The sequence below is a fragment of the Chamaea fasciata genome, unplaced genomic scaffold, assembly GCF_029207755.1.
Source record: "Chamaea fasciata isolate MVZ Bird 193981 ecotype frontalis unplaced genomic scaffold, bChaFas1.0.hap1 SCAF_18, whole genome shotgun sequence".
Classification (NCBI taxonomy): domain Eukaryota; kingdom Metazoa; phylum Chordata; class Aves; order Passeriformes; family Sylviidae; genus Chamaea; species Chamaea fasciata.
The window spans coordinates 8,635,164-8,650,222 of record NW_027094103.1 but is presented as its reverse complement, the minus strand read 5'-3'; the positions used below and the strand labels follow the sequence as shown (position 1 = coordinate 8,650,222).

The 15,059-nt window shown below is 46.3% G+C and overlaps 1 protein-coding gene across 2 annotated transcripts in view; it reads right to left on the bottom strand.

The window, feature by feature from the left end:
• Positions 1–15,059, bottom strand: part of TTC28 (tetratricopeptide repeat domain 28) — a 107,179-nt gene that overhangs the window by 74,228 nt on the left and 17,892 nt on the right. The window contains exon 1 of one of the 2 annotated variants that reach the window (XM_066200162.1): positions 3,558–3,626. The exons of the other annotated variant lie outside the window; for it this stretch is intronic. Coding sequence (XP_066056259.1) covers positions 3,558–3,584 — 27 coding nt within the window. The 5' untranslated portion in view covers positions 3,585–3,626. Of the gene's footprint in view, positions 1–3,557; positions 3,627–15,059 lie in introns of those variants that run through there. 2 annotated transcript variants of the gene reach the window in all.

Sequence of the window (15,059 nt, the reverse complement as noted above, 5' to 3'; positions counted from 1 at the left end):
TACTAAGAGCATATTTTCTTCTGTACTCCAGGAAAACTGAAGAAGCTGTTTGTACACAGAGGCACTACAGAGGAATGAATCTTCTTACTGAAATGCTCTCGGTAAATATGCCTAACTTGTGGCAGTCAGGAACAAAGGGATGGTTCAGCTCAGTACTGCGTTGCTATTGATGATTTACTGAATCCTTCATGACATCCACACCCCCCACAGTCAGTTCAGGTTTCATCCAGCATTTAGTCACAGAATTGATTAGCAATTGGCTCCTATATGCGATTTTGTTTAGTATCTAAACCAGTTGCTGTTATCAGGCACAAGCAGGCAGAATTTCTCACACTGCTCCTACATAAAAACAAGGTCCATTTCACAAACATGAAGCACCACTTTACACAACCTGCTGGTTGAACAGTTTAAAAAGGAGTGCTCTCACCTGAACTTCAGCACCCCATTATGCACTCACAAGTATAATGACATTTTTATTAATATCACCCACAGATTCACCATTCTGCATTAGCAAACATGACCACACCACCACCCATGTCATTCTTTTCTCCCCTTAGCCCAGAGGCTGCAGCAAATCCAACAAAGGTCAGAGCAGCCCAAGGCAGGTCCAGGGCAATGGGATCCAGCAAAAATCACCATTTCACTGATGGAGCTGCTTGAGCATCCTGTGCACAGCACACGTGGCTCTGCCACCAAAGTCTACCCTGGAGCTGAAGGAAGGTTCAAAAAGAGGTTTTGATAAGGGGAAGATTTAGTACCAGAACTGCAAGACTGTCAGCCTGCCCTCAGTGCCAGAGAAGATCATGGAACGGGTCATCAGAGAAGGGAACAGAGCTGGGGAAGAATCTGGAGCACAAATTTGATGAGGAGAGACAAAAGGAGCTGGGGAGGCTCAGCCTGGAGAACAGGAGGCTCAGAGGGGATCTTCTACTCTCTACATCTTCCTGAAGGAGTCTGTAGCCACCTGGGGGTTATTCTCCTGAGTAACGAGAGACAGGACAAGAGGAAATAGCCTCAAGTTATACTAGGGAAGGTTTAGGTTGGATATTATGGAAAATTTCTTCATGGAAAGAGTTGTCCAGCCCTGGCACAGGCTGCCCAGGGTAGCGGTGGAGTCATCTTCCCTGGAAGCGTTCAAAAACGTGGATGTGGCACTCAGGTACATGCTTTAGTGGTGAACATGGTGATGCAGGCTTGCCAGCTGGACTTGGTGATCTTGTCCAAACACAACAATTCTATGATTCTATGTAATTCCTAAAAACTGAGCTGCTGAACATGACTGATTTTACACTTTTCAAAGAACATGATCAATGTAACAGATCAGTCATGGCTGTAGCCAGATCCTGTACAACTACTGGATCCTGAGAGGCTGTCAGCACAGTTGTGCTCACCCAAAACACAGGGGACATCTCATGCTGGAATTCCAGCCTGACTTCCCAAGGCAACAGAGTCACACACTGCCTCTGGCTCCTGGGCCTGTGTCTCAGGGCACTTGGCCAGCAGGGACCTTGCTCTGGACTAGAAGACAAGGATGCAGGGGGAACCTGGAAGGAAGTGAAGCCAGAGGTGAGTCACCGAAGTCCACAGGAAAAGAGTCTTTATCAGTTCTGATGCTTGTGGGAAAAAATTAGTAAACAACAGTAATTTTCTAATCTTAAAAAGACACATGGTTTACAACAGAACAGGAGTATTTCAGTCACAAGCAAATTCAGTTTTTCACTTGCTGAAGGCAAGAGAACCCGTTACACATTCCAGGCAATAGCTGTATCTGGGAGATCACCAGACAAAGGAGCATACTCCAGGGTTACACACAGGACTAATAAACTGCATCAGATTCTATACAGCACCATTTCACAGCTGTGAAAGCAAATATCTCTCAATGAGCAAGACACCTTAAACACTCGACAATAAAAACATGGGTAAAGCAAAAGAACACGAGTATAAATAAATCAAGGGAGACTCCGGATTCAGTGAAGCAGCACACACATTCAGCACTCTTATTTGGGTATTCTAACAGGGACAAGGCAGGCAAATGACTTCTCAGAAGTCACCTGAGGAAAGGACCAGCAGTACCAGGGGCTATAGTACCACTCAGTGCTGCACTGCCTCATTTTCTGCGCTACTCAGGCCTGGGGCAGCAGAACCTCCTGCGTGGTCTGCACGAGCCCCTTTCCTGAGGCTACTGGAGCAGCACATGACGGCAGCACTGCAAAGGCAGCGGGCCAGCAGAAATCCCAGCCGCGCTCACGTGAGGCTGCTGGCAGCAGGACTAAATAACCTCTGCTGAGATTCGCTGGGGCTACAGCTGAAAACACAGCCGAGTCCAACACGAACATAGCTTGCATCACATCATATCAGCAATAGGAATTATTTTTTGCTCAGACAAGTAAGATGCCTGACAGTTCAGCGAAGTTCAGCTGTCTCGTGTACCCTCTACGCAATCAAATTTGGTTGCCCAAAATCAACTCGACTTGGACACAGACAATAATGCAGAGGAAAAAAAACAACCATCTGACACGGTGATTTAAACACAAGTGGGTGAGCCAATACTGCCGAGTGAATCCTGACACTCTGAACAGAATCTTCCAGAGCCGAGGAGTCCAGCCAACAGCCAAGAATAATATTTCAGTGGTTCAGTCAATACAGCTGTAACCATGGCCTGGAGGGGTTTCCACAGCCGTAACCACAGGAGTGACTGCACATTCACTTGAAAATAGTAAAAACAGACATTTAAAAATCTACAGCTTGTAGACATCTTAAAACCAGTTTGAAAGGAGGCACAGAGGAGCCTGAAAAACGCACCGACACTCCCACCAAGCTTGACTGTCATCTGTTTATCCTTCTTTCGAGACAATGACTTGAAATAAGAACTCCTCTCACTAGGTACAATCACTTGCTTGAAAAATCCCGAAGGAACAGCTTCAGACTAGCTGAAAAGAGATGAGGTACCACTGTACAAAGCCTGACTGATCACCCGGAGCTGCAGTGGCACAAGGCACGTTCCAACCAGGACAGTCTAACACCGTTTATTCGTGTCTCACACTCACAGCCAGAGACACTCTCATGCCTTTCACATATGATTTCTATTTCTTCCCTGATGTAATACACAGTATCACACAACATGCTACAGAAGGAGCCCTGCTGGTTAAAGCAGGCTTTCCCAAAAGAAAAAAAAAAAAAAAAAAAAAAGAAAAAAAGAAAATAAAAAGTTTAATAGTCCACAGCTGCCAGGAGCAAAGGGTCACTGCCGCAGAGGGGCGGCACAGCACACTCGGTTTGTTGGGTTCTCCCTTCAAAGAATACCCATAAAACACACTGCCAAGCGCCCTGGAAAAGCGTCCTGCGCCGCGTCCAGCGCCGCGGCCCCGCGCGGACACGGCGCACCGCCCAGCGCGGGGCCCTCCGCGGGCACCGGCACCGGCCAGCGCCGTGTCGGGGCGCGGCCCCAGCGCCGCCCGCGTCCCGCCCGGGGCACGGAGCGCCGACACCTCCCGCCGCGGCCCCGCCGGGGCGAGGGGAGCGCGAGAGGGAGCGGGGCGGACCCTCCCGGCACTCACCTTCTTCCGGGGCTGCCATTTCATCATATTTGTAGAGCGGGGACGTGCAGCATCAAGGTGGCGCTGGGGCGGCGGGCGCAGCGGGGCCGCAGCCCGCGGTCATGCTGCCCGGCCCCGCCACCAGGCCCGCGCCGCGTCCCGCGGGACAGCAGCCGGCCCGGCCGCGCGGGCCATGGGCGGGTCTGTGCCCAGCCGGCGGCTCCGCCCGCACCGGTCACGCCCGGGGCCCGCGGGGCGCGGCCGCTCCCGGGCGCATCGCGGGCGGCGAGACCCGAACCAGGACCCGGCCCCGGCCCGGCCCGCCCGGCGCGCGGCAGTTCAGGGGCGGCGCCAGCCCGGCCCCGCCCCCGCCGCGCGCCCGGCCCCGCCCCCGCCGCGCGCCCGGCCCCGCCCCCGCCGCACGCGAGCCCGCGGCGGGCACGGACACACCGCGCCGGCAGGGGGCGCTGCGCGCGGGAGAGGCTCCTGTGCCCCCTGTCGGTGCCACCCGGCACGGGGACAGCCCGTGTGGCACCGGCACACGGGGACAGCCGCTGTATCCGGACACGGGGACAGCCCGTGTGGCACCGGCACACGGGGACAGCCGCTGTGTCCGGACACGGGGACAGCCCGTGTGGCACCGGCACACGGGGACAGCCGCTGTGTCCGGACACGGGGACAGCCCGTGTGGCACCGGCACATGGGGACAGTCGCTGCGTCCGGACACGGGGACAGCCCGGGTGGCACCGGCACACGGGGACAGCCGCTGCGTCCGGACACGGGGACAGCCCGGGTGGCACCGGCACACGGGGACAGTCGCTGCGTCCGGACACGGGGACAGCCCGGGTGGCACCGGCACACGGGGACAGCCGCTGCGTCCGGACACGGGGACAGCCCGGGTGGCACCGGCACACGGGGACAGCCGCTGGGTCCGGACACGGGGACAGCCCGGGTGGCACCGGCACACGGGGACAGCCGCTGTATCCGGACACGGGGACAGCCCGGGTGGCACCGGCACACGGGGACAGCCGCTGTATCCGGACACGGGGACAGCCCGGGTGGCACCGGCACACGGGGACAGCCGCTGGGTCCGGACACGGGGACAGCCCGGGTGGCACCGGCACATGGGGACAGCCGCTGTGTCCGGGCACGGGTGTCCAAGGACAGGAACAGCCGGTGTGTCCTGTGCACGCAGGTGTGCCCCGGGCACAGGGAGAGGCGGTGCTGCAGGTGGAAGCGCTGTGCAGTTCCAGCTTTATCGTGTGGTTGAAATCTTTTCCAGTCGAGCTTTCGCTGCCAGTGCTGGGGCGGCAGACCGAAGGCAGAGCTGGGCACTGTGGCACTGTGGCCATCTCCAAGGAGCCAATTATTCTAACATCACAGAGCTTCAGCCTGAGCTCTGGGGGCTGTTCTGAGACTGTTCTAATAAACCAACATAGGCTCAGGAGAGTTACAAATCCTTAGGGCATGAACACAACACAATTTAACTCTGGGCTTATATTACTGAAATGGTGCAGAGGTGTAGTTTTCATTGCTGTGAGGAATGACCAACAATGCAGCATCTCGGAGGTAAACAATAAACTTAATGGCAAATATAGTATCAAAACACAGATCAAAAAAATATTCACTGCCAGGTCCCTTGGAAATACAACAGTTGCTTCTTTCTGTTGCAGTCCTCAGTCCCAAAGGACACTGTGCCTTGGGTCTCAGGGAGGCCACAGCACTGACGGGGGTATTTCAGCTCTAGCCTTGATGTTCAGATCCCACCCCCTTCCACAGTGACTGTGTGTACTCTGCCATGAACACAGAGCTCAGACACGGGTCCCAAAGCTGCCTTCAGCAGGTCCCATCTTATCCCACACTACCCTCAGACACGAGCTCTGCGTTCTGTATTTCTGTTCCCACACCTTCCCCTGGACTACTGACAGTGCATGTGGCAGCACAGACATGCCAGTGAAAAATAAAGCTTTGAAATGCAGTAGGGACTGAAAACAGGTGTGGCTGAGCAGAAAAGGAACTCCTGCTGGTTTCACTCCAGTGTCTCACGGAGTCGTGCCCTTCTATTACAGCAACAGCAGAGCCAGTGGGCCCTGAAACTCACAGATTTCCATAAATTGAAAAACTGGTATTGACCACTCTTAAGAGTTCTGTACATAGCAGTCAGTGCTTTAGTCAAGAAAATAAGTGCTCAGCATCAGAGAGTGCTCAGCATCAGACAATACCACTCTCCACGTGGCTGTCAGAACGAAGCTCCATCAAATTCACAGACAGATTACAAAATGTGGTGTTTTGACATAATCAACAGGAGGTTTTTGAAATTCTTCCCAAGTAAGGATAATTAAGTGGAAGCATGCAGGAGCTGTTGTAAGAGATTGAAATGTTACAGTTAATGGCTTAAACACTGTTATGAAGGACTTTTTGTCCATTATGGCAAAACTGTAAAGAAGCTGCGACCACCAAAGCTCACCCCTCCCTGAACGTGACTCCTGACTGAAGCTTTAGACTGTGAGTTAAGCTTCCTAAGGGAACTTGAGGTAAGATAAAGGTGACACTACTTCCAATTGTCTCAGGTCTAGCAAAGATCTGTGTGATAGCCCTTTGGCAAAATGTATTTCTGTAGTTCAATGGATAGGAAACATCGTCTAAATTTTAACTGCATCTTTCCAAGGAAGGAGTTTGCTTTCAGAACTGTCCAGACTCTTTTATCGGCTTAGGAGGCTTCAGTTCTACCCTTACATGATCCTGAGCAGAAAACCATGTTTGGGACCTGCTTCTAATTATGACTTGCCCCTCCTTTTTTCCATAGGAAGTACAATTACTGCTGCTATGGAGACAAGTGTAATTCAGGCAAGATGTGGGCCAAAGCAATACTTGGAAGGCAAAGATGCACAGAAAAGTACCCTTTCTCCTATCTGTCCTCTCCCAGGAGAGAAGAGTCCTCTCTCAGCCTTCCCTTGCCAACTTCCATCACCATCTGCTGTCTCAGGTAAGGAAGAGCCAAATAAATCACCTGTAACTAACACCTGAAACTTCTCACCAGGAGAGCTGCTCTTCCTCCCTTGCCCCCGCCTATACTCACACCTTACCCAGTGACTCCAGCCATCCACAGGATCTGCCAGCACTCACATCATCAGCATCTCTGTGGGCACAACAGCCTCAAACAAGCTCTTACTAGCCCAAGATGGGAGACTTACATTAATTTAGTGGAGAAGGCTATACAAATTTAAATCATTTTTTAGGTATACTTACAATGTTATCAGGTTCCTGAACCAAAACACTGCTTTTATTGCCCAAGATAGTCCCCTTTGCCTCACAGTACACCTTAAACATATTTGTATGAATTCTTTCCAAAAAACTCAGTTGCAAGCTCTATTATCATACATGCAGACAGTAGTAAGACTGAAAACAATCTTGCCCTTCCTGGTATGATCCTGCTTGGACTAAAGGGCTGAGATGAACATTTGTTGGAAGAGGCAACTGATTCAAACAAAAAGTTTGTGTTGAAATGAAGGAATTCTGTGTCTGAATATGAAATAACATCAGCAGGATGGCTGTGGTATCTTTAAGGACACTCCTGCACTGAGGAAACAGATCCATCAATACACTAGAGGAACCAACAAGCTCCCAAACCCTAGCAGCAAATTAAATGTGAAACCTTTCAATTATGGTTTAAAATCACATCCCCACTTAGACACTTCTCCTAAAGATGTGGGCTTCAGATACACAATGACATGAAAAAACTGAAAGATAAAGAGTCAAAAAAAAAAGAGTCAAAGTTATTGCTTTAACAATTATCTCTTCTGGAGCTCACAGGTGAGCAGGAAGGGAGTTAGGGTTTGGTGACATACTCTGCACATTAAATTTGTCCTGATTTTCAGGATACAAAACATACCTTCCAAATTTAAAGAAATCACAGAAGGATATGCAAAGTTTTAATAAAAATTCTTTTTTAGCTTTGTCTGGAAGGGCTACACAATAAAACTATTGTATTATAAAATATCTGTTTTGTCTATCCTAAATTTTTCTTCCACATAGTGGAAATATAAGTATGTTACACAAGCTATCCTACTCCTGAGCCCTTAGATACTCTACAAAAGATCCTGTAACAGTCAGAAACAGCATTTAAAACTCTCTGAGGACTCTTCTCTTACTGATTTAGAATGAGAGGCAGTTCACCTGCTGAACTTTCTTGTAAAATGTGTACCAGGAATTTTGTTTGTGTCTATTCACATTTTCAGTCAGGACTGTATGAATAAGAGATGTGGTACAATTTATCCATATGCAGCACCATATCTTCCCAAAGCACAGCATGCTGTATCTCACAGCTGCCCTTTCCACTGCTGCAGCAGTAAGAGAACAGAGGGAAGAAATAAACTGAACTCTACAATGATAAAGTGTCTACAGACAGCCAACAAACCCTCAAAACCAGAATCAGATAAATCTTCTTCAGATAGATGTTCAAAGAGCAATTCCTTCTGTAGGCTAAAGTTAATCTGAAGAATACCTTGTCACTGCCACGTCAGAGATAACCATTTCAAAAGTGGGAAACAACCTCAAGGTGCTGTAAAACCCTACAGCATCACTGAAATCATTGGAGCAGAGATAATTTGGCCTCTCTGAAGAGTCACATGTAAGATTCTTAGAATAGAAGAGTTCCAGTTGGAAGGGACAATCCTCTAGTGCAGTTTGCTGAGAAGTACCTCCAATTCAGCACTACAATGAAGGGTTTCTGATGCAGTTTTAGTTAGCTTCACTACTTCAAGCAGTAAAATTAGGAGAGTTCACCAAAATAGGAACTCCAGACCCTGTCACTGACCAAGGCAACCCCAGTTAGCTTTGTCCTACAACAGTGAAGCCAGCACATCACTACATCACACAAGACTGAGTCAGAACCTGACTTCAGTGGCATTTTTCTGCATAAAGTTGTGAGAGCATTTAAAAATAACTAGGACAGCTGTTGGCGCCAACCTAAAAATACAGAACACATCTGCTTCACTTACCTTCATATGCTCAAACATCCAGCACTGAACAAGCGTAAGTGCTACTAAAATTTTTCTCTATGGAGAAAGAGAAGGAGCCAACCATGCAGCACAGTTTTCATTCATGCCTGACAGGAAGGTGAGGGGTGAGGTATTCGCAAGAATCAAAAATAAAAAAAACATTCAATCTGCACCTACATAAAAGTGTTTACCTCAGAAACAGAGGCTATTTGCACAGGCACCTGGCAAACAGGAAAAAATAACATTATCTGCTTCTCCAGAATCTCTCTGCTGATGTGTCTGGCCCCCATGGAACAAGGACTCTGGTGTCACCCACAGATCCCAAAGCCCAGGCCCCACCATGCAGAACAGAAAACACAATTAGGACTGAAATGTAATTAAGTAATTATAGCTGGAAATGAGATTGTGGTAAGTGTTTTTAACCTGATACACAGTAGCTTTGACAGCAGGTTGTGAATGTGTGTCAGAAATATGAAAAAAACAAATGTGGGAAGGAATTACCTGAATGATATAAGCAAAAATAAGAAAGGGGAAGAATCAACTACAAACTTTTCAATTTTTTAAGACCTAGGAGATATGGAAAAGACCCTACAGATCTTGAATTACACTGCTACACGTGATGCCTTCTTTATATGCTGCATGTACAAGCAATGACAGACAAAAGAGAGACAAATTAGTTTGATATATTCTCTCCGCCTGGGCACAGACTTTCACTGTTCAACATGACATCGTAGCAGGCTGTCAGAAATGCAGTGATTGTCAGGTTTCCACACTGCTGCCCAACCACCATTCTATAAACATCAGAGTTTAGGTAAAAGGCTGCCAATAAGCTCATATTTACACTTCAGAGAAGTCTGCTGTTATTCTTCACCTTCTAATTAAGCTGTATAAAGGCTTAGGCCTAATAACCATGACTTTAATGTCCTAAAACTGAAACAGTTTTACAACAGTTTATTCCAAATAATTCCAGGTTCAATAAAAATCAGCTCATGAAAAAAAATAAAGAGTTCTTGTTGCCAGCCTCAACTGAGGTCCTACAGGAACCCCATATCAGACAGACAAGCTGGTCCCTAAATCTAACAGCCTGCCCTATTAAATCAGTAACTTATTCTGCTGGGCGTCCTGATCATTCTAAGAGAACAGACAAAATCTGGTAACATACCTCGTGTAGATCCATCTTCTACAACATGAAGACAGCAAATGGTGCATCTTGTTTCTGAGGAAGAAAACTCCTTTCTGATGCCACTTGTTAGAAGTTTATGCCTCGAAGTTTGGGAGTAGTTACCACACCTATCCAAGCACAGGGACACTTACAGGGCTGTGCCCTTCCTTATTGAAACAGCCCACAACACAATTTGCCTCCAGAGTTTTCCAGCTGGAGCATCACCATCACATTCTGAGGACGGGGTCTCACTGCCAGTACTAATCCTCACCAGCACGGCAGAAAAGCCTGGGCATCCCAGACAGGAGGAACCAGATCCCTGCTGTGGTACAGTCTCTGAGCTCAGCAGAACAATTTCTACTCAACAAGTGTACAATATGAACCTTCTGGCAACTCACACATGTCACATTCCTCTGAGGCAACCATCAGAGTACCCTTAAATAGATCCCTCAGAATTGCACAGTTCCAAAGATTCCAGAGTGGCAATTTACCTATGTGACTACTACAGGAGACTTCTTCGCAGTCTTGTACACAGACCAGCAAGACTAAAATACTATTAGTTAGCAATGATCCTTTTAGCAGGAAAAATCACGAGTAAACACAAAAAAAAATATATAAAACAGAAAAAAATCTCTCAAGCTTGAAATGCTGTTCCATTTGGATAAAGAATTCCTGACTTTATGTAGGCGTTCTCCTGTTGCTGCCTTCCAGCATCTCCCCTCCTCCCTTTAATTAGAGCCTGTGCAAAAGGAGGGAGAAGCAAAGCTATATTTAACTCTCTGTACACCAATGACCAGATAACATATTCTGTATTGAATAAAAATATTTTAGTTGACCTCAAAATCCAGGGGAAAGAAATCCCATATTTTCACCCTGAAACACAGAAAAGCTTAAACCCACCTTTGGCTTTACTGCCTATGAAGCACTGTTGGGGTAAGAGATTCAAATAATTCCTGGAGGCCAGTTAATCTGCAGAGAGAGCTGTGCATCAGTAAAGAGAGCAATGTCTGGCAGCAGAGCCCCTGTTGGAATGTGGAACCATTCTTAATAGGAAGTACAAGCGAAAATTGGAGTCAGTAGATTCCTTTGATTCTCCTCTGCTGCAAGTAATTCCTGTGAAGAAGCCCTCAGTATGTTTTTTGGACAAAAGAGGAATTTCCCCGAGCTCATCTCAGAAAAAACACTGGGAAAGGCATTCGACACAGGCTGCTCCCAAGAGCAGAACATGGGCTCCAGGACTGAGAAACCCCACGGAGTGTATCTGTACTCTGCACATACCATGGGGCTGAGGCCAGGCTCAGTACAGGACATTTCTCAGCATCTTTACAGAGATGGTTTTTCCATTTTTCAGAGCACATCTGGCAGCGCTGCGGCGCGAACAGCAGTTCCTGGCTCTCCGTGCATGTGTTCTGCATCCCATGACATCATGCACCCCTCAGCCTGCCAAAGAGCAGTCTCTACTGTACAGACCACCAAAACAGAGCCCCAGCATCCCTGTGGGGAACAGGGCTAACTTCCAGCCCCAAAAGTTTTCCCCTTGCAAAATCTTGTTCAGTGTTTCATCTGTTGTTGCTGCACTCTCTCCCACTCACACCCATTACTCAACAACAGTTTTCAAATCATTCCTAAATTGCCTCTATTCTACCCTGCTTGTAAAGATCTTCTCTCTGCACAAGGCTGTAACTACTCAGTTACTTCTCAGCAGAACAACCATTTTTCCTTTTATTCACAGTGGGTTTTTAACTCTTTAACAACCTGAAAAATCTGTATTTCCCAAAGAAACCAACATTTGTTTTTTTCTGCTATGGGTAATGGTAGGTGGCACTGTACAGATTGATTGTTCTCTGGAGACGGGATTAATGGCTCATCTTGTGTCATACTCATTACTTAACACTGCCTCAGCAGCAAGGAAGCTCTCTGGCACACTTAAGAAAATAGGTTCTACACTACAGGGCAAATCAGAAGAAAAATAATTCTATTACCTGAAAAATGTTCATGTTCAAAATCTTTCAAAACCTTTTAAAGAAAGGCAGACAAATGCCAAGAGCAAAGGTCCATGACTTACACACTCGCTGGTGGAGAGCCCTGGAGCCAAGAACTGCTGCATGATTAGATCCTGGAATTTACCAAAACTGGCTCTCTGCTCCAACTCCTGTTATCAATCCCAAACTAATCAGCCAGAAGGAAATAGACATACGGATACTGCAACTTGGTAATGAAATCACAATGAGAGATAAGGCTGCAAGATTTCCCTGTAATAATTTCACTAACAGAGGTGAAAAACAAGCCCTCCAGGCCCGAATCCTCCTAAATAGGGCTTAATTGTCAAAGGGTGGAGAAAAACTGCAACAGACTGATATTTCAAAAAGACAAATTTCAGTTTTCTTCTCATGCAACATGGTCTCGTGCAGAAGAGCCAACACACTCATCAGGGAAGGGTCACTCAGAGGTTATCCACAGGAACAGGACAAAGCCAGGAGCCAGGTCTATCACAAATTACCAGGCACATTGGCTCGAGGCAGCAGCAGCCCATAAATCCATTTCTCCCAAGACAGTACTTGCATTTCTAGATACAGTGATTCCACTGACATCTCCTTCCCTTGCCGACAGAGCATTTCCAGATATCAGTCTAATGTTCCAGAACAGAAAAATGAGGGCACTTGCATGATTTCAAGTTACCGTGCTACCAAATGAAAAAGCAATTTTCTTCCTATTGCCTGCCCCCTGACTGAAGGTTCCCAACCCAACTGCTGTGTTTGGGACCAGGGTAAATAAGGGCACTCAGGAATTGTGCCTGTGGCCACTCACTTCAGAGCACTCTTGAAAAGGTCAGCCAGTTAACACCCTTGATCTCCTTTGCATCCAGTATTATTATTTTAAAATGATGATTATTTTAGTATTTTTTCCAGTGATGACCAGTGTTTGAACTAAGTAGTTTGCTTTATATTAATGAAGATTAAAACATGTTATATACACAGAACTATGTAGTGTTTATCAAACTGAAATGTACATGTTTTATTTATAATACCTCTTCCCCTGGAAAAATCTCAGATTAATTAATTGCCACATATGATACTCCAGGGATAATGCATTCTCCTTTTTACTTTTGTTCGGGAAAAACGTGATTCAAAGAGAATCTCAACTGCAGATAAAGTAAAAGACCTTAGAAATTTCAGATTTAAAAAGAAGGAAGAGTCTGAAAGAAGGAAGAGTCAATTTGGCGTTCTTACTCTGAATGTAACAGGGTGGTTTGTTTTGACTCAGGGAGTCCTGAATATTTCTGGTCCTTCCTCAATTGTAACAGCAGGGCAAGGAAATTTACGTTCCTGAATTTTAGTTCCGTGTCTGTTTTCATGGCAAGTTATTCCTGACAGAGTCTTTAGAGAAGCTTGAAAGAAAAGTTACCCTGTGATCATAGAGATGGAGCACTGACGAGTTTAATTAGAATGCACTGTATCAACCCTATATTGAGACATGGCCCAACATGATTAATTACCCTCTTGGAATGGCTACAGCAAAATAGAGGGGGCTATCAAGGCTATCCTCTAATAGCTGTGTCCACCCACCTTCCCACCTGCCTGGAGAGGTGTTCTCCTTTCCTGCAGCTTGGCCACCACTGTGACAGCTGTGGGTGGTGTCAGTGCCAGCTCAATAAAGGATAATCTTAATTCATCATCTTCTCTATTAGCAATTACCCTTGCTCATTACAAAATCAAGGTCAGTTTTATTTAGCATACTTATCTTTCAGAAAAGTGTCAGTGTTCTAAGCATGAGGTTTTCAGCATCAACTACTGTTTAGTTATGTAAAAAGAGGAATCTTCTTATTTCACAGCTACGCTTATAATCATGTGCAATCAAACTAACTCAGAAATTCTCCCAATTAATCCTTTGAAATGCATCAGCCAGTTCCCCAGTTCACCCAGTTATAGCAGTACCAAAAAAATAAAGTTGAAAATGCATTTACTTGATTTTTACTTTTCAGAACATCTTGAAAAGAGATTTGACTACAAAGACAACTGAAACCTATTTGGAAAACAGATTGCAGGTAAACCTACAGCTGCTTAAACTTTATTTGCATTATCTTGACAGCTGTTACTTTCTGTAGCTCTAGGATGCCTCCCAAAAGGGTTTAGCCATGAAATATTAGGCACCTGAACACATTGTCCATGTGCTCCTCAAACGGCATGAAGGAACAGGTCTCAGCACATGTCCCAGTCAGACACCAAAATTAAATTTTTTCAGTTATAAAATCTCCTCCATATCTTGTGTTTCCACAGCTTGTTCCAAAAAATGTACTCCTAGAGATGCACATTTGCTTTAAAGACATTTAGACCTGATGATCTTTTAAGATCCCATCCCACCCAAGCCATTTCATGTGAATTCTGTGATACAATAAGCACAGAATATGGACTTGAAGCTCCCCAAGGGTTGAGTCTTGCATTGGTACAAACAACAGAAACTTCACAATATTCTTCCAAGGGTGTCCACTATTGAACATGCCTGTGACATGTGGCAGAGGCTCCTCAGTGACTCTTGACCTCACTGTGTGTGTGGCACAGATACTGCTGGGATGTAAATTTGCTCACACATTCTGTTATTTCTGATATAACCATCTCCATGTCACTGAGGATTCTTGACTCTGAGGGTGGGGAGACCCTGGCACAGGGTGCCCAGAGAAGCTGTGGCTGTCCCTGGAAGTGTCCAAGGCCAGGTTGGACGGGGCTTGGAGCAACCTGGGATAGTGGAAGGTGTCCTTGCCCATGGCAGGGGATGGAACAAGCAGGCTTTAAGTTCCCTTCCAACCCAAACCATTCTGTGATTCCAGGAAAAGTACTACTAAACCCTACCATGTCCCTCAGCAGCTGCCAAAAAGCTGCAAACCATACCAGCCCCATTCCAGCTCTTCCATTTGTAACACTTCTAATGAGCAGATGGTTAATTTTTGTGAGCGGGGAATAAAAAACAAAACAACTTTTGTTGGTGCAAGTGTCTGGGGGTCCTTTAGTTTATAAAAACCAGTTGTTTTGGACATCTGCTTAAATTTTTGACTGTAAATTTAGCCTTCTCTGTATTAGTAGACAAATATCCATATCCTCCATTTGTTTTCAGGTAAAATAAAAACCTGCCAGGTATTGTTAAGGTTTTTTTAGCTATTTAGAAGTTGGGAAATATTTCCAGAGCAAAAAAATTTTGCTGTGTATTTCCAGCAATAACATTTTTGTACCTCCAGGTCACAAAGGGTGCTTTTCCACCTTTATTACTGCCACCTCACTTAAAAACAGTAGATGAAGTTCCCACACAACTCTGAGTACATCACCTTCAGAGTCAGTTCCTCAAATACAATCCCAGGCTGAACCTGAA